General features: G+C 38.1%; 1 protein-coding gene across 1 annotated transcript in view; it reads right to left on the minus strand.

The window, feature by feature from the left end:
• The window catches only part of PUM2 (pumilio RNA binding family member 2), a 115,898-nt gene extending 88,454 nt beyond the window's left edge, over nucleotides 1-27,444 (minus strand). The window contains 2 exon segments of the mRNA XM_070379166.1: nucleotides 1,752-1,820; nucleotides 27,291-27,444. Of these exon segments, the coding sequence (XP_070235267.1) occupies nucleotides 1,752-1,802 (51 nt within the window). The 5' untranslated portion in view covers nucleotides 1,803-1,820; nucleotides 27,291-27,444.
• Nucleotides 27,445-27,955: the final 511 nt, after the last annotated feature.

The raw sequence follows: 27,955 nt of genomic DNA on the forward strand, positions 1-27,955 counted from the left end.
TTTACTAGATGGTCACAGAAGCATGACCTTCTAACTACCTGCCAAAAAACCAGACAGCCTAACCCTAACCACTTTTATTCTGTGTATCTGACATTTCCACTAAGAAATGCCTGGATTTAAGCTTTAGATCATTAAAAAACCCAGCCTCTTTTCCCCAGAAACCTCAAATACCCCTCCACTTATCCCCCAAATAACTGAACTCTCTGTACTACTTCTGATCATGACCCCCTTTTTAAAACTGCAAAAATGTCTTTGGGTTTATCAACTACTACTTAGAAAGGGAGGAAAAAAGTCAATTTGTAAATACATACTCAATGTAGATCTGGAAAGTAAAGTGTAGGATCTAAACAGAATTAAGGTAAGGGTGTGACTCTATTTGGCATTAAAAAAAAAAAGTAAGTTCAAGTCTGTTACAGACTAGGCTGAAACACTGTTCAACTTGCTTTTAAGATATGTTATCCTACTTTCTAAAGACCAAAGAAAACAAGTAACAAGAAAAAAAACAAAAGCCCTTTGAACTGTTTCTTTTTGTTCACCCAGAGTGTAAACAAGGCCTAAGCAGCCACTGCACTGCAGTGAGGCTACAAGGTCTACTTTTAACTAAAAAACTATTTCTTCTCTCAAATTTTCTTAGGGCCCAGAGTTTTACCTTAAGCACTGGACTAACAAGTTTACTTTGGCAATACTTATGCTTAAGCGCCTTAACTCACCCTTAAATCAGTCCTCTGAAAATGACAAACTCTTTGGAAAACGCTGTTCTGAAGAAGGGGAGGGTTAGCTAGCTGCAGGGTGCCCTCTTGTGGCCCAGAGGAGTGACTGGACTCTTTTTCTGCATCTGAAGAGCACAGCATTGGATGGAGTGAGTCTCATTGAAGGTCTACCAAAGTAAAATAATCTCCAGGAGCAAGCGGTTAATTACACATCTTAGGTCTGTTCATGGTTATTTTCTATTATCAAAGTCCACACTATGTTAGTACTACAGAACATGACAATTCAAAAATGTGACAAGGGTTTTCATAATCAATTAAAGTTTTCTAAATAGTCATTTAGGTATATGGAAAACTAAGTATTTTTGATGCCTTAAATTATGTAATGATGAAGTTAAATGGGATGCCCCAAAGAAAATCATAAAACAGGACTGATAAAATCAAAAGTATTAGGAGTGCTCACTGTGTGCTAGTCATTCAAAGCTACAATCTACAGAGAAGACTAATATAAAATGAATACACTGTAACCAGTATTATAATAAAAGTATGTATAAAGATCCATGAGAAGTCAGATGAAGTGATTAATTTTACTGCAAATAGCAAACAGATAAAGAGCCTTTTTTCAGTAGAGTCCTGCAGAGGATAAGAAGTTTATTAAGCAAACAATGAACAAGGAGAAATTTTTGTGAGAGAATAGTGAACAATTAAGTGTGGCTAAAGCAAACATAGCATACATATATAAAACAGCAGGACACAGATCAAGGAGAGCTCTTTTCTGATCAAAGTTATTACAATCCATTACTAAAATATGACATTATCTAACTGGGTCAATCTAATCAACTAGACACAATAATCCCACTAACATTACTGCTAAAAGTTAAAAAAAAAAAAAAGGCCGAGATTTCCACAACTATAGATTTTAAAAGCCCACATCATTTGGAAGATATCGCCACTATTTTCAAAAGATTTACAGTTAATAAACAAGTTTCAATGGCTCAAAGACTCAAAGTGAGATACACATCCTTAGTATTCATAAATATTTACCTCTCCCATTCCCCGAGATTCTAATGCAAGAGCTTGAAAATCATGATTCATTTCATCCACAGATCAAACCTGTTGAATAACAAAAACAAAATTAGAAAAAAAAAATCTTAGACTGCATCAACTATTTTTATATTACATTCTGCTATTACTGATGTTACAGTATGAGCTGAGATGGACAAGAATACGCTTCTCTATAAAGATAGGTTTTCCTAAATAGACCACCATAGCAATCAACACTAAAATTTGTGGGAAAACCAGGAGGTTTAAGGGTTCTTGGATTATTCTGGGTGCCAAAAAGAATTGCTACCAGTTTCTTGAGCAAAGGAATACATGGGAAGTAAAGAACAGAAAAAGTGAGCTCAAGAACTACAATACAGTTATCTTTTTTGTGTGTGGCTGTGCCATGAGGCATGTGGGATCTTAGTTTCCAGATCAGGGATTGAACCCTGAACCCCTGCAGTGGAAGCACAGAGTCTTAACCAGCCCAGAATCTTCCCTGCACCATCAGGGAAGTCCCAACAGTTATCTTCTTTTTAAAAAAATGTTGTAGTTCCTATTACAAAATTATTACTTTGTACTACTTTTTTTCAGTTTTCAAAATTTCTCAAAATTATTTGTAGATCTTATACCAATGATAAAAAATTAATCAGCTTTGATATTTTTTAATATTCAAAAGTTCCCTTAAAAACAATTCCTTTCCCTACAATTAGCAAAACAGCATGGAAATGGCACAAAAATAAAAACAGAGATCAATGGAACAGAATAAAGAGCCCAGAAATAAACCCATGCACTTACAGCCAATTAATCTACAACAAAGGAGGCAAGAGTATACAATGGAAAGAAGACAGTATCTTTAACAAGCTGGGAAAACTGGACAGTTAGTTACACATGAAACACTGAGGTTAGAATATTATCTCATATCACATAAAAAATGAGCTAAAAATGAATTAAAGACCTAAATGTAAGACTTGAAACCATAAAACTCTTGGAAGAGAACACTGGCAGAACACTCTGACATAAATCACAGCAGTATTTTTTGGATCTGTCTCCTAAGACAAAATAAAAGCAGAAATAAACAAATGGGATCTAATTAAAAGCTTTTTGTATAGGAAAATCGACAGACTGAGAAGACAACCAACAGAATGGGAGAAAAATATTTGCAAATAATATGACTGACAAGGGGTTAATATCCAAAACAAACAGCTCATACACCACACATAAAAAAAACACCAAAACCCACCCCCTGCAAACAAAAAAAAAAACCCTACACCTCAAATCAAATAATGGGCAGAAGACCTGAATAGACATTTTTCCAAAGAAGAAATACAGGTGGTTAACAGGCACATGAAAAGATTCTCAACACCACCAATTATTAGAAAAATGCAAATCAAAATGAACTATCACCTCACAATTATCAGAATGGCTGTCATCAAAAAATCTACAAATAACAAATGTTGGAGAGGATGTGGAGAAAAGGGAAGCCTTGTACACTGTTGGTGGAAACGTAAACAGCCGCCACTAGGGAAACAGTATGTTGGCTCCTCAAAACACTTCACTCCTGGGTATCTAACTAGAAAATACTAATTTGAAAAGATACATGTATCCCAATGTTCATAGAAGCACTGTTTACAATAGCCAAAACATGGAAGCAACCAAAATGCCTATCAACACATAAATGGATTAAAAACATGTGGTGTTTACACACAATGGATTATTACTCAATCATAAAAAGAACAAAATACTGCCATTTGCAGTAATGTGGATGAAGCTGAGAGTATTATGCTTAGTGAAGTAAGTCACAGAAAGTATTGCATAATATCACTTATAAGTGAAATTTTAAAAATAATACAAATGAATATATATGCAAAGCAGAAACAAGCTCACAGATACAAACTACTGGTTACCAAAGGAAAGGGGGGAATGCAAATTAGGGGTCTAAGATTAAGAGATACAAACTACTATGTATAAAATAGATAAGTAACAAGGATATACTGTACAGCAGAGGCAATTAGTTGTTACCTTGTAGTAACTTTCAATGGAATATAATTTATGAACATAATCAATCACTGTGCTGTACACCTGAAACTAATAATGTAAATCAACCATAATTTAAAACAAGAATAATTCTTGTCCCTTCTCCTCAAACTAAAACTACAGCATATTTTTCTTTTCCCATTTCTAACAGTTTAAACTGCTTTTTACCGTTCATGTGACAATGTGTTCTTAAGTCATAGTCTCTTTGCCTGCTAATGTTAAGTACCGCTGGAGAAAACGATTCAAAACTGAAGCCACTACAAATTCACAGCCTTCAAACTCTGGAGCCTTACAATGTAATCCTATTTAGTATTTTTCCCAGTCAGTCCTCTCTCTTTACAATTTCACAGTATTTGATATTACAGTGCACTTCCTCTCTTCTTGTAAGGCTATTCTGATGTTAGGCATTCTCTTACAATTCTTTTTACTTTCTTATGTGTCTAGTTACTTCTCCTCAGGCTTCTTCACAAACTCCTATTTGTCTACTCAACTCATAAATGTCAGTGTTCCTCAGAATTCTACTCTTTAGCCCAAGCAATCTCATCCACTCTAAGTGCTTTGATACTTAAATGGTATATCCACAGGACTTCACTCCCAGTTTGTATTTATAAACCAAATCTCTCTCCTCTTCAGTATTTCCAAATATTTCCTTTCTTCCATTCCCTGGAGGTACAATAGGAAATTCCAGTCTTACTCTTCTGTATTCTACACTTATAAATTATTTCCTTTCTTACACCAATATCCAATCATTAAAGTCAACCTCCTACCTTATTTAAATCTAATTTTCAGTTGTCTGGTTGGTCAGACCACCACCATCTCTTGCAATCTTCTATCTTCCCACCCTACAATCTAATCTCCAAAATGTGATAAGCTACCATTTTTCTAAATTGTACTCTGACCATATGAATCTTCTCCTTAATGTGGCTTAGAAGGGGAGAGAACTGGATTCAAATTACAGTTTTGACAGGTAGTAGTTCTGTAACTCTAAACAACTAACCTAAATTATTTTTTCTCAATTTCTGTATGGAAAAATAGCAGCAGCAGCTTCCACACGGCACGCTGTGAAAAGTGAATTAGGTAATATAAAACAAAAGTCTGGTTACGTAAGCATTCAAAAGTTAGCTATTAGAAAATTCTTCAATTGTTTCATCAAATGGTACGTGAACAACTGGATGTCCATATGCAAAAAATACGAACTTCAACACACACCATGATATAAAAATTAACTCAAAATGGATCATACACCTAAATGCAACACTTAACATTATCAAACTTCCAGGAAAACAGCAAAGCTGTGTGACCCTGCATTTGGTAGTGAGTTTTTAGATCAACATCAAAAGCAGAGTCCACAAAAGAAAAACTTATGTCTAAAAACTTGATGTCAGCAATAAAAAAAATGTTCTACAAAAGATGCTGATAAAGAGAAAGAAAAAACAAACTACAAATAGGAGGAAAATATCTGCAAATCATATCAGATACAGGATTTGTGTCCGAGATATACTTAAAACTCTTTAAGAAAAATAAGAGAACAAACAACCCAATTAAAAAATGGGCAAAAGATCTAAACAGGTATTACATCAAAGAAGATATATGGAAGATATATGGATAGCAAATAAGCCATCCTTTTCTCTTAACTTGGTAGAAGAGCTGGATTCATTAACAGTTCTTAGAAAGTGATAACTTTATTCATCCTTCCATTAATAAGCTTTTACTAGGCATATTCAATGTGCAAGATTTTACAGAGAAAAGAATGAATTAAAATATGATCACTGTCCTCAAAGAATTTAAATCAGTCACATTTTCTGGTAATTGGAAGAGTAGCTCCTATCAGGCCAAAACCTCCTGCATTTAACTCTGGACAAAATGGGCTTTCCTAGTGGCAGTGGTAAAGAAGCCACCTGCCAATGCAGGAGACGTGGGTTCAATCTCTGGGTCAGAAATCTCCTGGAAAAGGAAAAGGGTAATCCACTCCAGTATTCTTGCCTGGGAAATCCCACAGACAGAGGAGCCTGACAGGCTATAGTCCATGGGGTCACAAGAGTTGGACACGACTTAGTAAATAAACAACAACTGAAAAAAATATAAAAACAAATTGAAGGCAATGGAAAATAACAAACTGGAGGATAGTCTAGAACTGAATTTTGTGCATAAATTCAACTCAGATGTTTAAACAATCCCTGAACTGCATTTGTGTGGGGCTGACTCCAAACAGCCCAATTATGGATAAAAGGACTAAGGAGAAATGTCTGCTGCTGATGTCCACAGAAGTTATGGAAATTTGGGGTTTGAGTTCCATGAGAACAAAAACAATCATAAAGACTAAAACAATCCAAAATTACGAGACACATAGAAAAACAGGAAGGTGTGACCTTGACTAAGGAAAAAGTCAACTAATAAAAGACCAACCCCAAGATGACCTAGAGGTTAGAATTAGCAAAGATCTTAAAATAACTATTATAAATCTGTGCTCAAAGATGAAAGGAAAAACACACTAATAAATGAAAAAATAAATTCCAGCACAAAGAAAAAAGCAAAACTATATCAAATGGACCATCTAAAACTGAAAAATATCTTTTAAAAATTTCACTGCCTGCACTCAACAGTTGCTGTTGTTCAGCTGCTAAGTTGTCTCTGACTGCCTGACCCCATGGACTGCAGCATGCCTGGCTTCCCTGTCCTTCACTATCTCCCACAGTTTGCTTAAACTCAGGTCCATTAAGTTGGTGATGCTATTCAACCATGCTATCCATCTCATCTTCTGTCACCCCCTTCTCCTGCTGCCCTCAACCGTTCCCAGCATCAGGGTCTTTTCCAGTGAGTCAGCTCTTCATATCAGGTGGCTAAAGAAGTGGAGCTTCACCATCAGTCCTTCCAATGAATATTCAGGGTTCATTTCCTTTAGGACTGATGGTTGATCACTTAACAGTAAGTTGAAAATAAAAAGTGAATTTGAACACAGATCAATAGTGATTTCCAATCTGACAAGGGGAAAAAAAGGAAAGAGAAATAATTAATGAGGTTGAAAAATTATTTGAAGAAATAATGGCCAGAAATCCCCTTATATTTGATGAAAGCAAAATTTACAAATTCACGATGCTCAATGAACTCCACGCAAAATAAATAGGAAAAACAAAAACAAAACCTCACCCCTATGCACTGAAAAGTGATGAACAAAGAGAAAATCCTGAAGGCAGACAGAGAAAAAAATTACAAAATGGGGAAAAATGATGAATGACCACTGACTTCACACTAGAAGCAATGGAAACCAGAATAAAAAGGATAAGACTTTAGAGGGCTGAAAGAAGAAAAAATGCTAACCTAGAATTTTTATCTGGTGAAAATATCCTTTAAGAATAAAGCTTAAAAGACATTTATAGATTAAAAAGAAAAAAACCTGCTAAACAGATTTCCACCTCAGAAAGTCCTTTAAAAATTCTTAAGCTAAAGGGAAATTCAGATCATCAGGAAGGAAGAGCACCAGAAATGCTAAGTATGTGCATAATAAGTACAAAGGACTATTTTTTTTTCCTCTTTATCTCTTCAAAATATATACCCCCACTTAAAGCAAAAAATTCATTATGGGTTTGATAACATAATAGTTAGATTTATGAACTATTTACATGCACATCCAATACCTAACTATAATAAATATCTCTAGCCATACCATCATGACATGGATTTAAAACAGAAGTTCGAGATCAAAGCACTCTTTTATCACCCAACATCTACAGCTGGCCCTCAATATCCATCCACATCTGCTTGTTTCACCAACCAGGGATCAAAAGTATGAAAAAAATTTCAGAGAGTTCCCACAATCAAATTCCCTGAGGGCTGGCACCTATTTACATAACGCTGACATTGTAACAGATACTATAAGTAATCTAGAGATGATTTAAAGTACACCCTGTTGGAGAAGGAAATGGCAACCCACTCCAGTGTTCTTGCCTGAAGAATCCCAGGGATGGAGGAGCCTGGTGGGCTGCCATCTATGGGGTCACACAGAGTCGGACACGACTGAAGCGACTTAGCAGCAGCAGCAGTGTGCACCCAGATTATATGCACATACCACACCACTTTGCATAAGGAACTTGAGCATCTTCAGACGTTGGTATTGGGCTAGGGAGGCCCCTGGAACAATGCCCTGCAGATACGGATGAACAACTGTACATTCATAAATGTATTCTGGAGGGACCCCAATTGTAAGTAAAGGGAATCTCAGGCCAAATGTGTCCTACATTTCTCAGTCACGCAATCAAAGTTCTACATCTAACCGTGAACAATTCACTGTAATGTCTAGTATGGTCTGCTCAAACCATCTTTGACTTCCATTGTTTCTTTAAAATTTCCTAAATCGGGGAAGGGTCCATTTTATTTTTTTGCAAGTACTTCTTAAGATCTCCATACAGCCCTAAACTCAGTGTTCTTTATAATCTTTTTTACATCTGTGATTTTACTTTCTCCTATACCATGTATCTTACAGACCTTGTATTTTCAGATCTCCCATCCCATTACAGCCTCAACTTCTTCCAAGCATTAACTGTTTCCCAAACCTAATGGCCAATCATCTGAAAGCTTCAGGATACTGCTAACATACTATCAGGAATCAAGTATTTTCAATCACCTAAAGAGGTGTTCTAATTTCTTAGAAATGCTTCCATTTAAATGCTACCAATTTGACAATGCAGCCATATAACTGACTTCATAATTCAATTTATGAACATACATTAAATGATATTAAGCCCTGAAGTCTGGGCTCAATACACAAATACCATACCAATTACAGGTATTTAAAAAAAAACAAACTTCTATGTGACATCTTACTTATCTGTGAGAACAGACTGTCCTTATTAAGATTAATTATTCCACTAGGGCCAAAAAATATAAAGATTCTTGTTACTTAGGAAAATAGTTATAAAAATGGATTCATTATTCTGCAATCCTGAAGAAACCATTATGAATAAATTTTACATGCAAGGTAATGTGTGTGCATACTAAGTGGCTTCAGTCGTGTCCGACTCTTTGCAACCCCATGGACTGTAGCCGGTCAGGCTCCTCTGTCCGTAGGATTCTCCAGGCAAGAATACTGGAGTAGGTTGCCATTTCCTTCTCCAGGGGATCTTTCTGACCCAGGGATCAAATCCGTGTCTCCTGAGGCTCCTGCACTGCAGGCAGATTCTCTACCGCTGAGCCACCAGGGAAGTTCCTAAGATGATGTGGTAGAGTACAAATAATACGTGATTTAGATTCAGAATACAGAGTTTTGAGTCTTAAATTCTGCCTAACCTCTAAATCTTATCTGTTGTGAAGATCAAATGTATCCAAGTGTTTTGTGAGTGATCAATAAAAAGTGCTCAACAAGTAACTAGTTGTTATTATTAAAAGCATCATATATACTATTTCTGAAATTCTTAGGTTGCTCAATGTTTGTGTCTCTGGTAGGAAACCTTCTGTTAGTATTTCACCCTCCTGCCTTGTTTTCAGGTTCAATACTACTTGACTTGGAACATATTACTTCCGACCTTTCTACTTAGGTTGCCTTTAATCTGCAGTAAACTGTAGCCTCAGATAACTATGGCAGATTTTTAAGAGTCAATAAGCTCTAAGAAGGAAACTACCTCTAACAAACACAAACACATATTCTAAAGTTTCAATGCTTTCTTAGGAAAGCAATTTGGTATCATATATATAAGTTCTTATCTCCTGAACCAGTCTCCCTTACTTTGAAAATCAATCAGAAGAATAAAACCTAAATATAAAAAGGTTTTATGTAGAAAAATGTTTGTAGTAGTGTTGCTTACAGATCCTGAAAGTATAAACTGCATAACTGTCTCACAGTAAGTGATAAAACACAAGTATAAATAAAGTATTGTGTAGCTATTAACAATATGAGTTTGTAAGGAAATGCTTATATTAATAATAGCAACGTTAAGAAAGAGCAAAAGGAAATATACCAATATCTGTACAGTCCTTAAGTGATCAGAGCACAATTTGTTCCATCTATTTTTATGTTATTATAATAAGCCTGTACAATATACAAATGAGAGAAGACTTTTATTCAGAAGGAAAAATAGGAAGAAGAGTCTTAACATTTTCTCAGAAGTAAAAGCATCAGAGCTTTACCGAAGTCCCCCTTTCACTTACTTTTACTTCTAAGTTTTCATCTATGGTCCAAATAGATGAGGTCATAAGTTAAAAGAGACTCTAGACTGAGAGATGTCTCTTAGTTCTATGGATCCACATACTTTTGTGGTGAATCATGCCCTAGTGCAGAGGTCAACTAATTTTTTCTGTAAAGAAACTGATGGACAGTATATATACATTTTAGGCTTTACAGGTCATATGGTCCCTCAGCTTCTCAAGATACATTTGTAGCACAAAAGGAGCCATGGACAATAAGAAAATGAATGAGCACAGATGTATCCTAATAAAACTTTATTTATGAACAGTGAAGTCTGAATACCGTATTTTTTGATGTGTCACAAAATCTTATTTCTTTTTTTCCCCTCAACAATTAAAAATTCTAAAAGTCAATCCTAGAGAGCAGTTCAAACAAAAACAGGTGCTGGGCCAGATCTGACACGTAGGCCAAGCTTTGCTGACCTGGGCTCTACTGCATTTACTCTTGATTGCTCCACAAAACATCAAATGCAGATAATCCACTCTCAAATTCGAGCAAACCCAAATTTAAGCATCAGAGCTTTGTTTTCAACCTTTCCGTTTATACTACCCCCATGAACATTTTTATTTTAATAATGAATAAGGATTTCAGACTACATTTAAACGTAGGTGGTGTTATCATTTCCTTTCAATAACGTGGGTAGGTTACAGGGAAAAGACTTTAAAACAAAACCCACAAAACAAGACTCAAGCTCAGCTTTTCAGTTTAGGGTGTAATTTATTTCAATCGTAAGAAAGAGAATGGATGAGAAAGTGAGCAAAATAATGGGACAGAAAGAAAATAAACACTGTTTCAATTCTTCTGCAATAAACTTCATATTAAAATGAAGCTGCAGGAGCAGCGGGTCATACATATGCCACTAAGGAGGACTAAAATTTTTGCAAAACACCAAACTGTTATGTCGAACCACTATGTCTGCTGGAATCAACTGAGGGCAAGGGAAAACAATCTGGATATAATGTAACAACTCTCCCCTGCATGGTTAGATGTAAGGGAGAAAGCAAACAACCGATTTCTTCCAACAAGCAATGAAGTAGCAGGCTCTCAGTTAAATAACACTGAACTATGTTCCCTTCAGGAAAATGTATCCAAAAATTATGGCACACACTATACTGCTTGGGGGTGTAAAGTCTGTTTTCAATTTTTCTGGCTTGCATTAAGCCATGAAGCTTATTTCCTTAAACAATTACAATTTGCTAATACAGAAAATATATAATAGAAACTTATCTAATACATAATAGAAACTTATCTATGGCCAAGACGGTATAATCTTGAGGTAAATATGAACTAAAAAGCTATAATGTTTGAGGTTATGAGTCTTTAACACAACTGTCACAAAAGAGTGCCTTATTGGGTTTTAAAAGTGAACAGTTTTAGCTAATTTTTCTGTGGACAGCATTATTACTAATTATGTAAGAAAAACAGATAAAGTACCATAAATAACAACTTGGTTAAATTTTTTGAGTTTTCGTATGTACTAATGCATAAACCAAAGTTTACAAATAGTCTGCATAATGAACCAAGAATATACATTATTTTCTCACGGAACATCTGATCCAATTCCTTACCATATGCCTACCATAAAAAACTGGAATAGGAAATGGCAACCCACTCCAGTATCCCTGCCTGGAAAATTCCATGAACAGAGAACCTGGTGGGCTACAGTACACAGGGTCACAAAGAGTCAACTGAGAGACTGAGCACATCATAAAAAATAGCTGGGGCAAAAACCATTTAGAGCTACAATAAAAGGTATTAAAGCACCAGCACATAATACTAATCACATTTTCACAGCAGTATAATTAGTTCTATTTTAAAACCATAGTAGTTATTAAACTCCGCAATTAAAGGGGTGATGAACTATCTTAGCCACCAAAATGCTCAATATATATTCAATGAAAAGATCATTTTAGGAAATGTAAATTTAGCATGCATGCAGATCATGCATGCTAAATCGCTTCAGTCGTGTCTGACTCTGTGACCCCAATGACTACAGCACACCAGGCTCCTCTGTCCATGTGATTCTCCAGGCAACAATACTGGAGTGGGTTGCCATGCCCTTCTCCAGGGGATTTTCCTGACCCAGGAATCTAACCCACATCTCTTCTATATCCTGCACTGGCAGGCAGGTTCTCTATCACTAGTGCCACCTGAGTTCAGTCATGTCCAACTCTGCGACCCCAGTGACGGCAGCACGCCAGGCTGCAGTTGGTCTATCACCAACTCCCAGAGTTTACTCAAACTCATGTCCATTGAGTCAGTGATGCCATCCAGCCAGCTCATACTCTGTTGTCCCCTTCTCCTCCCACCTTCAATCTTTCCCAGCATTAGGGTATTTTCCAATGAGTCACTTCTTCACATCAGGTGGCCAAAGTGTTGGAGTTTCAGCTTCAACATCAGTTCTTCCAATAAATATTCAGGACTGATTTCCTTTAGGATGGACTGGCTGGATCTCCTTGCAGTCCAAGGGACTCTCAAGAGTCTTCTCCAACACCACAGTTCAAAAGCATCAATTCCTCTCTGCTCAGCTTTCTTTATAGTCCAACTTTCACATCTATACGTGACTACTGGAAAAACCATAGCCTTGACTAGATGGACCTTTGTTGACAAAGTAATGTCTTTGCTTTTTAATATGCTGTCTAGGTTGGTCATAACTTTTCTTCCAAGGAGCAAGTGTCTTTTGATTTCATGGCTGCAGTCACCATCTGTAGGGATTTTGGAGCCCAAAAAATAAAGCGCCATCTGGGAAGCCCAAAATTCAGATCATGAAATCATCTAATAGCTGGATAGTGACTGTTTATACATGCCTTCATTTATGCACAATGTTCATTTTAACAGACATGAACAAGGCTCTTCCTCAGACTTTATGTACAACTGAAAACATTTACCTGGAGAAGGCAATGGCACCCCACTCCAGTACTCTTGCCTGGAAAATCCCATGGATGGAGGAGCCTGGAAGGCTGCAGTCCATGGGTCGCTGAGGGTCGAACATGACTGAGCGACTTCACTTTCACTTTTCACTTTCATGCATTGGAGAAGGAAATGGCAACCCACTCCAGTGTTCTTGCCTGGAGAATCCCAGGGACGGTGGAGCGTAGTGGGCTGCCGTCTATGGGGTTGCACAGAGTTGGACACGACTGATGTGACTTAGCAGCAGCAGAAAACATTTACCGCATAAAATGAGTGCAACTTCCCATTGGCACTACTTCTCCAAATTGGTCCTCTAATACAGAGAGGCTGTTGCTACCCCAAGAACCAACTACAAGAACAAAGTACATGAAAACTTAATTGATTGACATAAGTCAATATACACAGAGAGTAACTTAAGCTGCTAATAAAATATTCCTATAGTAGTCAAACTCCTTGGACTGATTTTAACAAACATAATCATTTAGCATTAATTAGTAGTATCCAGTGAAAACAGGGGAGAAAGAAATGGCAGCCCACTCCAGTATTCTTGCCTGGAGAATCCCATGGACAGAAAAGCCTGGTGGACTATACAGTTCATGAAGTCACAAAGAGTCGGACACGACTGAGCTTCTGAGCATTGAAAATAGGTACTAAAGTCCTTAATACCTTAGTCTCTTCAGCACAGGAAATCACTTTTGCAAATTTTCCAACAAAATTAATGTTTAGCAATGCCTCTTCTTATCCATATGACAAAGGTAAACTAAATCCAGGTTTGTGTTTATTTCTGGTAGACTATTAGCTTTCACCAACTTAACATTTGAAGTCTCTAGGAATCACCATCAACATCTAGTCATTTGTTATTTATCTGGGGGAACAAACTGAACCACACACTTTTCTAGTGGTGTTAAACAAGTCACTTAGGTGGTGGCTGAACCAAGAGCCACAAATTTTTTTTGATATATGCTACTCATTTGTCCATGTACTTCATGGGGGAATGACATACTTGTTTTACTACCATTAAGAACAGTACTGTATAACTGACTCAACAATATTAAGGAAAAGTCAAATTTTACCTTCTGAATAAAACCTGGCCCGCTCAGTCGTGTCTGACTCTTTGCTACCCCGTGGAGTATAGCCCATCAGGCTCCTCTGTCCATGGGATTTTCCAGGCAAGAATACTGGAGTGGGTTGCCATTTCCTTCTCCAGGGGATCTTTCCAACCCAGGGATTGAACCTAGGTCTCCCGCATTGCAGGCAGATGCTTTAACCTCTGAGCCACCAGGGAAGCCCCTTATCAATATACAGACTCCCAGAAACTAGATATCTTCAAAGACCCTAGCTTAAATCTTCTAAGATTAGAAATTAAGATTGTCCCAGCACAAGCATTAAGACATTAAATAAAAATTTACCAAATATTTATGTGCAAGAATACTTTTAGCCCTTTGAGGCGCAATCTCAGATATACTCTCAAGGAGACACAATGGGGGGATAAATACATACTTACATACTTGCAGCTGTAGGGCGAGGTATTTTTTCCTTAGAATTCTCCCGAAGGAGAATCACTATATATAGCCCTTACAAAGTCTCTTACATTACAAGGCATTCTCTCCGTTGGTTAAGAAATAAAACACTGATTATTGAAATTTCTTTCCAAAAAACAGAATACTGCTCAGAGAAAATCTACACACTAAAACAACCTCAGTGCTAGTTCTTGATACTTTTACATATCACCTGAGAGCAGTAGGTCACATAACTTAGATGGAAAATGAAGATAACTATTAGATAACTCAAAGTGGTTCTAATCAGTCCAAGATACATGTGAAATATCCAATGTAAATTATTACATGAGTGCCCTCAAAAAGCAGTATTTCTAAGTTAACATTTTTATATATAATATAAATTCTGAAAGTGGAACAAGCATTTATATGCCTCATGATATATGTAATAAGAAACAGCACCACCACGAATGAAGAAAAGTGCTTTTTTAAAAAAAAGTTAATCCGTAAACATCAATCTAAGAAAGCTGCTAGATCTAAATACTGATTTATTAGAATACGAGAAAGAGAACACGTAAAATCAATAAATAACACAAGGACATAACTGCCCAATCCAGAATACAGAAAAAAGAAAAAAATTCACCTCATTTCACTATCTATGAAATTTTGTTATAAGGAGGGGAGAGGAAGGACTATTATATAAACTACAGGTTTAAAAGTCAAAATATATTGTATAAACCTTGCTTGAATCCTGATTCTAACAAACCAACTATAAAAAAAGACTTCTGAGAAAATCAGAGAAATCTAGATATAGAATGGGTATTAGATGATATTAAGGAATTTTGTTAGCAGTAATAATAGTAAGATTGTATTTTTTACTAAGTTCTCATAAGCATGAGAATTTATGCTTAAACTAGCTATTGTCTGGGATTTCCTTTGAAATACTTAAAAAAAGTAAAATACAGGTATAAAGATTTCATACAATGTTGAACATGGATGATCTAGTAGTCCAAGGTATACTATACTATTTTACTTGAGTTTGAAAATTTCCATAGTAAGTTTAACAAGATTAACAATATGACCAGCAGCCTTGTTAAGTATTTAAGCTGGGCTCTGAGGGATAGGCAAGTTTTGGACACCCTCCCACACACCTTGAAACAAAACATTTATCAACTGCAGCTTGTAAAGGGGGTTACATTCTACAAGGTTAACTGACTTATGATCCAAGCTGTTGTTTAAACCTAATATCACCTATTTCCTCAATCGTAGTTTTGACAAGGAGTATATGAAATTAAAAACAACAACAACAAAGAACTATTTCCAAATGAGCATAAACCTCTCTGGACTAATTTCTATCAGACACCATCCCTTAAAGAGAAAACAGAATTTACTGAGCACTTGATTTTATGCCAGTGATCATAGTAGGCATGTTATATTTAATTCTCACTGCATTCCAGCAAAGTAGGTATTATAGTAATTACAAACAAGGAAACTGTGCTCAACTTCCCTATCCTAGTAGACAAAGCTACTAAAACGGCAGAGGATTCAATAATATAAAGACTCCAAATGCTCCATGCTATTTTCCACACCAACCAAGCATAAACCATCACTCTCTTCCCCAACTTTCCTTTTGTTGAACTATTCCAGTCCCTTGGACAGCTCTGTCATCTTATCTCTTCATGTGCAAATCCTACAAACCTCTTTGGATTTGTCTGGCTCAAATGCCACTTTCTCCATTAAAACCTCCTCCAAATAATCTTTTTCTCAATTCTCCCAACATTTAATTTGTGTTTTTCAATATATTAATATCATCTTATCCCTGAGAATTTAAAACCTCATCAGAATTATGTACCAAAATTTTGCATACTGTTCTGGTTGTGCCAGTGTTGTGTGAAATGTTAACAGTCATGAGGGAGAGAGCAAAAGGATCCTAAATACTTTAAAAGGAGGGAAAGCAAATGATAAAATTATCAACTATACACCCATTAAAAGCATGAGATGGGTATATTTATGCATACATGAAAAAATTTTAGACTATTAAGTGAAAAGGGAAGGTAAAAACCAGTGAGGAAGGTAAAAACCAGTGATTCTATCATTCCACTTCTGTAAAAGCAGCACACACACATACGTATATATACATGGCAAATAGAGCGATACAACCGCTAATAGTGGTCATGTCAGGAAAGAGATATGCATGATTTGTATTTTATAGTTCTATACTCTTTGAATACCTATATTTTAAAAATGTTTAAAATATATACATATTAAAAATCACTAGGCAAGTTAGCTTGGAAATCAATGGTTTTTATATGGTAGAACTCAAATATACATACATCTATACATGAAAAAGGTATCATGAGTTATAAAGAAACATAACAGAAAAACAGCTTTTCAGTAAATTAAGCATCACTTAAAAGAAAATATTCTCCATAATTCCCTGAAGAACCAATGGTTATGACTTGGTGTTTTCACTGCTCTGGGGCCCAAGTTCAATCCTGCCCCTTATCTGTAAACTTCTAAGGGTTTTAAAGATGTTATGATGCAATTTACATGTATAACCATACCTACTATAGCAATTACCTCTAGACACACTTTCACGACATTTTGGGTTAAAAAAAAAAAAGGAAATCCAATTTGTAAATCTAAATATTCTATCATCGGATTTAAAGGAATTGTACTTGTGGTTAGCACTTATTTTTACCCTAATTCTTCTATATACTCCTCCAAAGTGTTCAAAAAAATGGAGCAAAAAAATCCATACATTTAAATTCAACATATTTTACAGTCTTATTTACATATTTCTAGTTTTCAAAACATTTCACAGTATTGTTCTTTGTAAGTATTCTTTGACAAAAGGTTAGGGAAGAAGAAGGGAACTGGCTTAAAAAAAAAATCACAATTACTCCTACCACTCAAGACTATCATTGATCTAATTCAGAAATTCCCAAAGAAAGTCAAAACACTCCAGTTCTTGGCTATTATCTCATTCTATCATCAATGCGAATCAATAAGGTTAATCACTACAGGAAGCTACCTCTAAGTTTGGAGTCTCAAAGGCTTAATTACCTGGGGTGTTAATCTTTCCCTTGTGTCCTACTGTTTGTGATCCCATGGACTGTAGCCCGCCAGGCTCCTCTGTCCATGGGATTCTTCAGGCAAGAATACTGCAGTGGGCTGCCATTCCCTTCTCCAGGGGATCTTCCCAACCCATGGATCAAACCCAGGTCTCCTGCACTGCAGGCAAGATTCTTTACCATCTGAACCACCAGGGAAGCCCACCTGGGGTAAAATACACCACATGAAGACCTAGGGTCAAAGATGTGCTTTTATCAGTACATACAGCAAGGACCTGTTAACTGACCCTCAGAAAACTAAACGTGCTAACATTTTGAAAATTCATCATGTACCCCTCAGGGATATGAGCATCTCAATGTTAAGGTCACTGATTATCAAATCCGCATAGTGCATGAGAATCTAGATAAAAGGTTCGAAAATTAAAAACACATCCCACCTAAGACTTATCTGAATTAGTCCTAGAAGGGAGACAGGCATAGATTTGGTGGGGCTTTCCTGGTGGCTCAGAGGGTAAAGCGTCTGCCTGCAACGCGGAGACCCGGGTTTGATCTCTGGGTTGGGAAGATCCCCTGGAGAAGGACATGGCAACCCACTCCAATATTCTTGCCTGGAGAATTCCAAGGATGGAAGAGCCTGGTAGTCTACAGTCCTCGGGGTCGCAAAGAGTCGGACACGACTGAGCAACTTCACTTTCTTTCTTTCTTTCCTTCTACTCTCCAAGTAATGCTTGCCTTTGCAGATATGGTTGAGACCCTAATACATACCAAACCACCTGTATCAGTATCAGTTCAGTTTAGTTGTCTCCTACTCTCTGCGACCCCATGAACCGCAGCACGTCAGGCCTCCCTGTCCATCACCAACTCCCAGAGTTTACTCAAACTCACGTCCATCGAGTCGGTGATGCCATCCAACCATCTCATCCTCTGTCGTCCCCTTCTCCTCCTGCCCACAATCTTTCCCAGCATCAGGGTCTTTTCAAATGAGTCAGCTCTTTGCATCAGGTGGCCAAAGACTGGAGTTTCAGCTTCAACATCAGTCCTACCAATGAAACATCCAGGACTAATCTCCTTTAGGATGGACTGGCTGGATCTCCTTGCAGTCCAAGGGTTTCTCAAGAGTCTTCTCCAACACCACAGTTCAAAAGCGTCAATTCTTTGGCGCTCAGCTTTCTTAATAGTCCAACTCTAGCATCCATACACGATCACTGGACGAACCTTTGTTGATAAAGTAATGTCTCTGCTTTTTAACATGCTGTCTAGGTTGGTCATAACTTTCCTTCCAAGGAGTAAGCGTCTTTTAGTTTCATGGCTGCAATCACCATCTGCAGTGATTTTGGAGCCCAGAAAAATAAAGTCTGCCACTGTTTCCCCATCTATTTCCCATGAAGTGATGGGACTGGATGCCATGATCTTAGTTTTCTGAATGTTGAGCTTTAAGCCAACTTTTTATTCTCCTCTTTCACTTTCATCAAGAGGCTTTTTAGTTCCTCTTCACTTTCTGCCTTAAGAGCGGTGTCACTTGCGTATCTGAGGTTATTGATATTTCTCCCAGCAATCTTGATTCCAGCTTGTGCTTCATCCAGCCCAGCGTTTCTCATGATGTACTTTGCATAGTTAAATAAGCAGGATGACAATATACAGCCTTGATGTACTCCTTTTCCTATCTGGAATCAGTCTGTTGTTCCATGTCCAGTTCTAACTGTTGCTTCCTGACCTGCATACAGGTTTCTCAAGAGGCAGGTCAGGTGGTCTGGTATTCCCATCTCTTTCAGAATTTTCCACAGTTTATTGTGCTCCACTCAGTCAAAGGCTTTGGCACAGTCAATAAAGCAGAAATAGATGTTTTTATGGAACTCTCTTGCTTTTTCGATGATCCAGCAGATGTTGGCCATTTGATCTCTTGCTCCTCTGCCTTTTCTAAAACCAGCTTGAACATCTGGAAGTTCATGGTTCACGTATTGCTGAAGCCTGGCTTGGAGAATTTTGAGCATTACTTTACTAGCGTGTGAGATGAGTGCAATTGTGTGGTAGTTTGAGAATTCTTTGGCATTGCCTTTCTTTGGGATTGGAATGAAAACTGACCTTTTCTAGTCCTGTGGTCACTGCTGAGTTTTCCAAATTTGCTGGCATATTGAGTGCAGCACTTTCACAACATCATCTTTCAGGATTTGAAATAGCTCAACTAGAATTCCATCACCTCCACTAGCTTTGTTCGTAGTGATGCTTCCTAAGACCCACTTGACTTCATATTCCAGGATGTCTGGCTCTAGGTGAGTGATCACACCATTGTGATTATCTGGGTCATGAAGATCTTTTTTGTACAAGGGTTTATTCACAAGGACCCTAATGATTTTCCAACTAAAAGTTTTGTATCATTCATCATGGCATAACAGAAACAGAAACCAGAACTAAAAGATCTAGAATATGGCACCATGTTTGCCTCTAAGTAGCTAAATGAACTCAAAGCACTTGAACTGTTTCTCTTTCCCCATTTGCAAATGAGAGTAACAATGTTTCCCTCATAAGGTTATGGAGGAGACTAGATAGCATGTAAAATTGCAATATAAGTCCTCTCTAGTGTATTAACTCATCATAATGAGTGAATATATTTTTTGTGTGTTTGAGAATCAATATATAATCCTTTGACACAGTTATTTCTCTTCTGGTAATTTAACTTACACAAACAACATAAAAGGATGAACTGAATAATGGTTATTTACTGCAACATTTGCTTGCAGTAGTTCAAAAATAAAACCTAAACAAACAAAAAAAATGGGTTAGCAAAAATAAAAAGTCATGCACTATTACAGATTAAAATTAAAGTTACATGTACTAATAAAATATCCATAATATTAAATAAAAACACCAAGTTGCCTGAGGTGTGTAATCTGATCCAAGTTTTAACAAAAGAGGGGCAATGTATATGTTTGTGTGGAGTATGAAAAAATAAACACCCAAGTTTGGTAGGAGACTGGGTACTGCTGGCTTCATGCTTTTGTATTTCTGTGTTCTAAGGCTTGTTAGCGAAATAAATTGTTTTTAAAAAATAGGTTCTATATTAATACAGTTTAAATCTATTACAGTTTAGAAACTTTATCACAAAACAGAGAACAAGCAATCTTGTGCTATTTTCAATTCATTTTAGTACTAGGTTGAATGCCCAACAAATGAAGACCTGTCTCTAATGGTGATCTAGAAATTTTCAATTGTTACACATTATCAATTAGAAGCAACATAGCACCAAGTGGAAATAACTCAAAAAATCTTAATTAGGTTGTAACAGAGAATTAAAGGAAATCATTTGAATTCATGGTATGAGACAACTGGAAAAGGAAAAACCATTTTAAGCAGCAGATTTTAGTGCAACTTTTAAAAGATTTTCTTCTTCAGACAAAAATTTTCCAAAGTGTGTTTCTTAATCACCAACGCACAGCATTCTTTAAAGTAAGAGATTCCTTGTCCAATACACTTAGAACTCGCTGCTCCCCAGCACCCATTTGTTCTTTTGCAAGCTTAGCAGATGGTCATTCTGGAATCCATTCTCTGTGATATTAGCATAGTAAAGGCTCTGAGATGTCCCACAATTAAAACTGCTTAACTGGGAATCCCCTAGCAGTCCAGTGGTTAGAACTCCGAACTTCATCTGCTGAGGGCCTAGGTTTCATCCCTGGTTGGGGAACTAAGATTCCACCAGCCCTGAAGTGTGGCATGTACACATGCATAAATAAATAAATCTGCTTCACTTTAACCTAGTATGATTGTAACTTTCTATAAACATGTTAACACAAAAGATATTTCGAGAAGCAGTCATTCTGCTGCTGCCGCCAAGTCGCTTCAATCGTGTCCGACTCTGTGCGACCCCATAGATGGAAGCCCACCAGGCTCCCCCGTCCCTGGGATTCTCCAGGCAAGAACACTGGAGTGGGTTGCCATTTCCTTCTCTAATGCATGAAAGTGAAAAGTCAAAGTGAAGTCGCTCAGTCGTGACCGACTCTTAGGGACCTCATGGACTGCAGCCTACCAGGCTCCTCCGTCCATGGGATTTTCCAGGCAAGAGTACTGGAGTGGGGTGCCACTGCCTTCTTCTGCAGTCATTCTAGTCTAGCCACCCCCCCCCCAAAAAAAGAAAGAAAAATGAACGAGTTATCTATTTCGATTTTCTTTTCTCTAGGAAAAGTCATAACCTGTGACAGTTAAGTTTTTAAAATGTTTAGTTTATTATGACTATCATGAATAGTGTAAGAAAAATATGAGCAGTACAAAATTTTGAACTAAATATAAAGAAATCTTTTAGGTGATGAATATGAATTGTTATTTTTTTTAACAGGTTCCTCAAATATTCAAGAACAAGCCTTGAACTGGTGATCTGCTTCCCAATCACTTTAAATTGAGATGACCATACCAATTTCCTAAAGATACATAAGTTAAGAAGCAAAACAAAAAACCTAAGCTCTCACTTAGAAAACAACAAAAACTCAAAAACACTTACACTGCAGTGTCTGAAAAGAGAAACCAAATGTATGTTAGTTTCAAGGACTATGAAGGTACATTTGGAGAAGGAAATGGCAACCCACTCCAGTGTTCTTGCCTGGAGAATCCCAGGGACAGGGAAGCCTGGTGGGCTGCCATCTATGGGGTCGCACAGAGTCGGACACGACTGAAGCAGACTTAGCAGCAGCAGCAGCATGAAGGTACATACCAAAAAAAGTGCCTGTGGTAGAAATAGTCAAGTATAATCTAAATGAAATTCACTCTATACAAAATAAAAAATTTTGGAAGACACACCAAGTGACTCATAGGAAATATACACAACAAAAACTAATTAGGAAAATACCTAAACAAATATTAAATAACAAAAATAGTAAGTAAACTCAAGTTTAACTTCTAAAGTCATAAAGATGGCGGGACACAGTATATTATACAATGAAATTCTCTGTATCCAATTCCTTGGAGACAACCTTATTTCCTTTTTTTTTTAAGATAACCTTATAACCTTATTTCTAACACTAAGCTTTAAAAGAAAATTCTTACAAACAGTATTATAGAGAACCCAGAGTTGTAATAGAAAATATACTCAATGACTTGCTTAGCAGATGCAAGGTTTCATAATCTCATTTTTTAGTCAATCCTTCAAGGAAAGTCATGTGTCTAACTCCAACACAATCCAGGGAAAGCGACTCACAGTAATTATGTTAAGGGTTCCTGGACAATAATGTTCTAAATCTTTCCAAGATATTATCTCCAAAGTCTTCGTAGAATTGTTCAAATTTAAAATGGCCCTTAAATCCAGTGGGTCTCTACCTGTATCTACAGTCAAATCTTTTCAATTCTCCTCCCTACCTCCCCTTCTAGCTCTGCCATTCTCCCTATCTGGGTCACTACACACACTAATCCCTCTGGCTAAATGCCATTTCACCCATCTCTTGACTAAATTAACATTTCTAAGTCTTTTTACAGTCCACTTTACCTCTTCTGGAAAGCTTTTCCTGACCCCCTGCAGGGTCTACCTACCTGAGTCCACAGCACTTGTGCAACACCACCTAGGGTGGCACTTAGTGTACTACACTGTGTAAACATGAGTTTTATCAATTTCCTCTCCACTATAAACATAACCTTATAGTTGCAGTAAACAGTAAGGACAGAGACCACTGCCCCGCCAACATCTAAACACTGTGGCACATGACAGGCCTATAAACCTCAAAAAATGAATGCAAGTTTCTGATACTCTAGCTTGATGAAATGATACAACTTAGAATATCCAGAGTAACAAATGGACTGAATGGGAACTAATACGCCATAAGTACCTTCTTAACCAGACTTAGGATAAAAATTAGCAATCGATTTATCTTTGAGTACTCCTATTTTTGCTTGTATAGGCACCATATAATTTAGAGTTTAAATAAAGACTGAGCATGCACAAACACAAATTGGATGAAAAGCAATCAATTATATTTATATTAAAAGGTGGTCCAAGAAAACATCGTAGGAAAACCTGAATTTCTAAATTCTCTACATTTTAAATCTTAATTCTGGTTATGTTGAATCAGTTTATATGATGAGGTTTTGCCATGGAAAGTGTAATGTTTTTGCATTTAATCACGCTAAAAATGCTAATAAAATACTATGTGTGTGTGTCTTAGTCACTCAGTCGTGTCCAACTCTTTGCGACCTCATGGACTGTAGCCCACCAGGCTCCTTTCCATCCCTGCAATTCTCTAGGCAAGAATACTGGAGTGGGTTGCCATTTCCTTCTCCAAGGGATCTTCCCCACCCAGGGATCAAACCCATGTCTTCTGCATTGGCAGGCAGATTGTTTTTTTTTTTTAACCACTAAGCCACCCGGGAAGCTTTTCATCTACTTTCATTTAATGTCAGAATGAAGAAAACCATTTTATACAGTTAAAGACTATCTCCCACTGATTCCCTAGTAAGCCTTTCAGAAACAGTGCCTAAAATCAGAGATCACCACTTAAGAGATCTAGAACTTACTACTCTTGACATAAAATGTCCCACAAACAGAAACCACAAAGACATCTCTAAAATTAAGTCTCACATACTTTTTGGGGGGACTTAAAAAAAAAAAAAAACCAACCCCTTTTCACACTATTTTTTATATACTCTGGAAGTCAGCTACAGATTTTATTCTCCTAGGCAGGCACTGAGTAGATGGCTTCGTACTGTCACTTTATAGTCAATTTCACCAGAACTCCTCCAGGAAGCAGAATTTTGTGATCCAAATACACATATCATCCTAGATAGGTGAAAATGACTGCCTTTTTTTTTTCTGTTCCATTTCCAGTTAAAGTGTTCTGACACCCTATCCCTTTTCCCTTCACATTTCTTATCCGCTTTTGTATCTAGCAGCTACGGTAAAATTCTGGAATATGTATGTAAGGTGGACACAATCTGGATGTTTTCCAATACTGTAAAATCTTTTATCTCTTCACCAGATAATGGTAAGAGAATAAGAAGTGAAAATCGGTGATATGTCTCTAAGCATACTGCTATGTGAAAATCTGAGAAGCAGCAGCATGTATCATGCACCTACCTAGGTAAAAATTCTATACAGCATTTCACTGGAAAAGTGTGAAAATATTTCTCTGTAAATTCACTTTTTCTACTACAAAAGCAACAACTTTTAAATACAAATGTCTTCTATCTATATTGCTAAATATAAAAATCACTATTTAAGTATTAGTTTCTAAATAATAGGGTTTGAAGAAACCTTTTTCCCACCACATCAGAATTCAGGAGTGAGAGACATAGGAGTGAAGATTGATGGTAATCCAAATAGCTCCTTTATTTCTGAAAAGCAAAATCTAAACCTAGACCAAGACAGCGTCCTAAAAACCACACTCCATAATTATCCTAACCCAGTCACAGGTAGCACTGGACAATCACAGTCCTCCTTCAGAAATGGACAGAGTCTATCACTGGTGGCCTCGGGAAGAAGCAAAGTGCTTTCTGCGAGGGGCAGGCTCCCAAAGAGAAAGAGGAAAGGGGCTGAGCCATACCTAATCGGTTCCTTCTTACAAACTCATCCAAAGCAAGAGTGAGAAAGTGGGACAATAGGAGCAAGTCAGACTATTTTCATGCTTTCTTAAAAAAACAGTAAAAAATCTACTATGTAGCAATCTAGTATGTAACAAGTGTACCTGTTACACTGTTACAGGTACAATTATTATCTTAATCATACCTGTCTGTAAAATGGCCTCAAACTGTAAATGCAAGCTGAACAAAGCCATGAGGTACAACCATTTCAAGTATGTATCCACAAGTTTTAAAAACAAGAAAAAAATACAGAGTGTTTTCCTTGTCTTAGAAACCCAACAAATTCAAAGGTTGCTGAATTACAAAGTACAAAGAACTTCAGTCCAGGAAACAGAACCAACCTCCACTTAAAACTATGAAGATCCTATCAGTATCAATAAAAAGGAGGCAGTATGGTCACAGAGAAGATTGGCTTTGGATATCACACCTGGACTTACTCTCTGAAGTAATGACTTCTGTTAACTTGGATAGTACCTACACAGGAAGAAACTACATAGGAAGATAAATTATCTTTCAACACTGGAAAGATTTATAAACAAGTATGGAAGGTTTAAGAGAAACAAAATCCTAATATTAGTATCTGTGTTAAGACTGCTTATTTGGCTTATTATATACTTGTAATGCCTTAAAAAATTGACCTATTAAAGTGACAACCTTTATGACCAATTTAAATATGGCAGTATTTAGACTTTAAAAAGCTGAAACTTCATTAATATCAAACATCTAAGAGAACTTTAGACTCAAAATAAGAAAATTAAGTATTAAAAAGAAGTTTAAATTGTTTGAAGATATTTGTTAATTGCAAATGTAACTTGAAGATAAGAGTTATTGTGCAAATAACAAAAATGAACTTTAAAACCTGAAAGTCTGAAGAACCAGGATTCTGAAATATAATTTTATTTTTTAAAATATGGCGTATTTCATACAAAACCCGCTCTCTGGGACACCAAAAGACAATTCTAAACAACTCAATGTTACCAGAAATTCGACTTTTAAAAGACACGCTTGAAATGAGGGAGATGCCAGTAACTATTTAAGGACGACTGTGCAGATAAAGCAAATCATTTTTTTAAAAAGCAGGGTATTAAAAAACTAAGAATAGAAACTTAGCCATTTAAAACTATTTATGCTTGTGTTTTTAACCGGATTCCTAGCCAGAAATTCTTAAATCATCCTCCAATGCTCCAGGTCACATGGTGAAAGAGTCACCTATTAAACACGAATCTAAGCAGTAAACAAGTCTTCTGAAATTCTTAGGTAACACCCTTTATTAAAATTTTCTTGATATACAATACCTTTCCAAGTACTACATTTCTCTCAAACATTTAAAAGCTTTTTTCTAGTACAGCTTCCCCCCCAACACACACACACACAAACCTTTGCCCCAAGTCTGTCACCAATTTTTAAGCTAAAATCTCACAAAAGTACTAAGTCCAGATTTTAACACGGTTGTCTTATTATACATGATTAACTCCGCAATTCCCATCCCATTAAAACGTTTAAATGTGTCAGAATGAAAAGCTAAGAAAAGTTGGTTTTCCCTAGCTGTGGTCTCGGAAGTTAACACTAACTTTTACACGTGTGTTTGGGCAAAAAAAAATTTTAACATGTTCCCCAAACTTGGCCTAGGACAGATACAAAAGGCTCGCTACAATGTGTGAAGTTTTAATCTGTTTGATTTTAATGTTTACACATTTCCCTGAGTCTCGAAATCGGTTACAGTTAACAAAAACACAACACTCCTCACCAGTGGCACCTAACACAACGAACCCAAGCCGCCGTCTCTTTCGTCCCTCCACCTGTCTACCGGAAGCTTTTCCTGGACACGCTCGGGACCTCAAGCATTCATCCCCACACTTGTTTTCATAAACCCGCTCCTTCCTCTTCGCCCACTTCCAACTCGCATGCTTCTCGGGATCCACCCGGCCTCTCTCCCCCCGCACGTTCCGAGCGCTTAAGGGCTGGGCAGGCGGACAGCTCGATCTCTAACCCCAAGAGCGCCGGGAAGGCCCCCCCGCAACCTCCGCGAGGCTCAGACGCGGGGAGGAAAGGAAACGAGCAAGGCATGAGCACCCCCCTACACACACACACGCCGGGCGCACACCCCCTTCCGGCACCCCTCCTCCCCCTGCATTGTGCGAGCGGGCAGCAGGCCGCGGCCGTCCTGGGTTGCCCGCGGGCCCCGTCCGCCCTCCCACCGGCGGGTTGCCCGCAGCCGAGACCGCCACACAAAGCCCGGGGAGCCGCCCCGCGGCGCCAGAGCACGGGGAGAGGGGTGCAAGCGCGACTGACTTACGGGGCTGCTGCGGCCGCGCTGCCTCAGCCGGGGACACCGACCGTTGGGCACACGGCGGCGTCGCTCTTGGCCGTCCTCCCCCTCCTCCGCCTCCGGTGGCGGCAAGATCTTCTTTCTCCACCTACCTCCCTCCCCCCCACCCCACCTCCTCCTTCTCCTCCCCCTCCTCCTCCTCCGAACCACCGAAGTACCGAGGCTGAGACACAGAGACTCACAACAACATGGCTGCCACCGCCGCCTCCCCTCCCCTCCCCCCCGCCCACCGGGCGCGCGCAAAGCACTCCGGGAGAAAAGGGAAGGGAGGGCGGCGGCGGTGGCGGGGGGGACGAGGGGGGAGTGCTCACCAAGGTGCCGCTCCTCTCAGTGGCTTCCGACTTTTCTCCCGCGCTCCAGGCCCTCGCCGACGGCAGCTCTGCGCTTGCGCACTCTCTCCGCGCTCGCGCGTTTCGGCCGTCCCTCCGGCGTCTGCGTCCCCGCCCTCACCTTGCGGGCTCGCGGCTGATCCTGAGCTCGGCTGTGGCGCCGGGCGGGAGCGCGCTCCGGTCTTGGGTGGCGCAGGCGTGGTGTTTTCGAACGCTGCTTTCGTGTCCGTCTTCCCGCGTGGGGCCTAGTCTTCCGAACTCGCTGGCCTTGCGCTTCCTGTCCCGTAGTTCATTGTTCTCCCC

Source organism: Bos mutus, chromosome 11 (assembly GCF_027580195.1).
Source record: "Bos mutus isolate GX-2022 chromosome 11, NWIPB_WYAK_1.1, whole genome shotgun sequence".
NCBI classification, from domain to species: Eukaryota; Metazoa; Chordata; class Mammalia; order Artiodactyla; family Bovidae; genus Bos; species Bos mutus.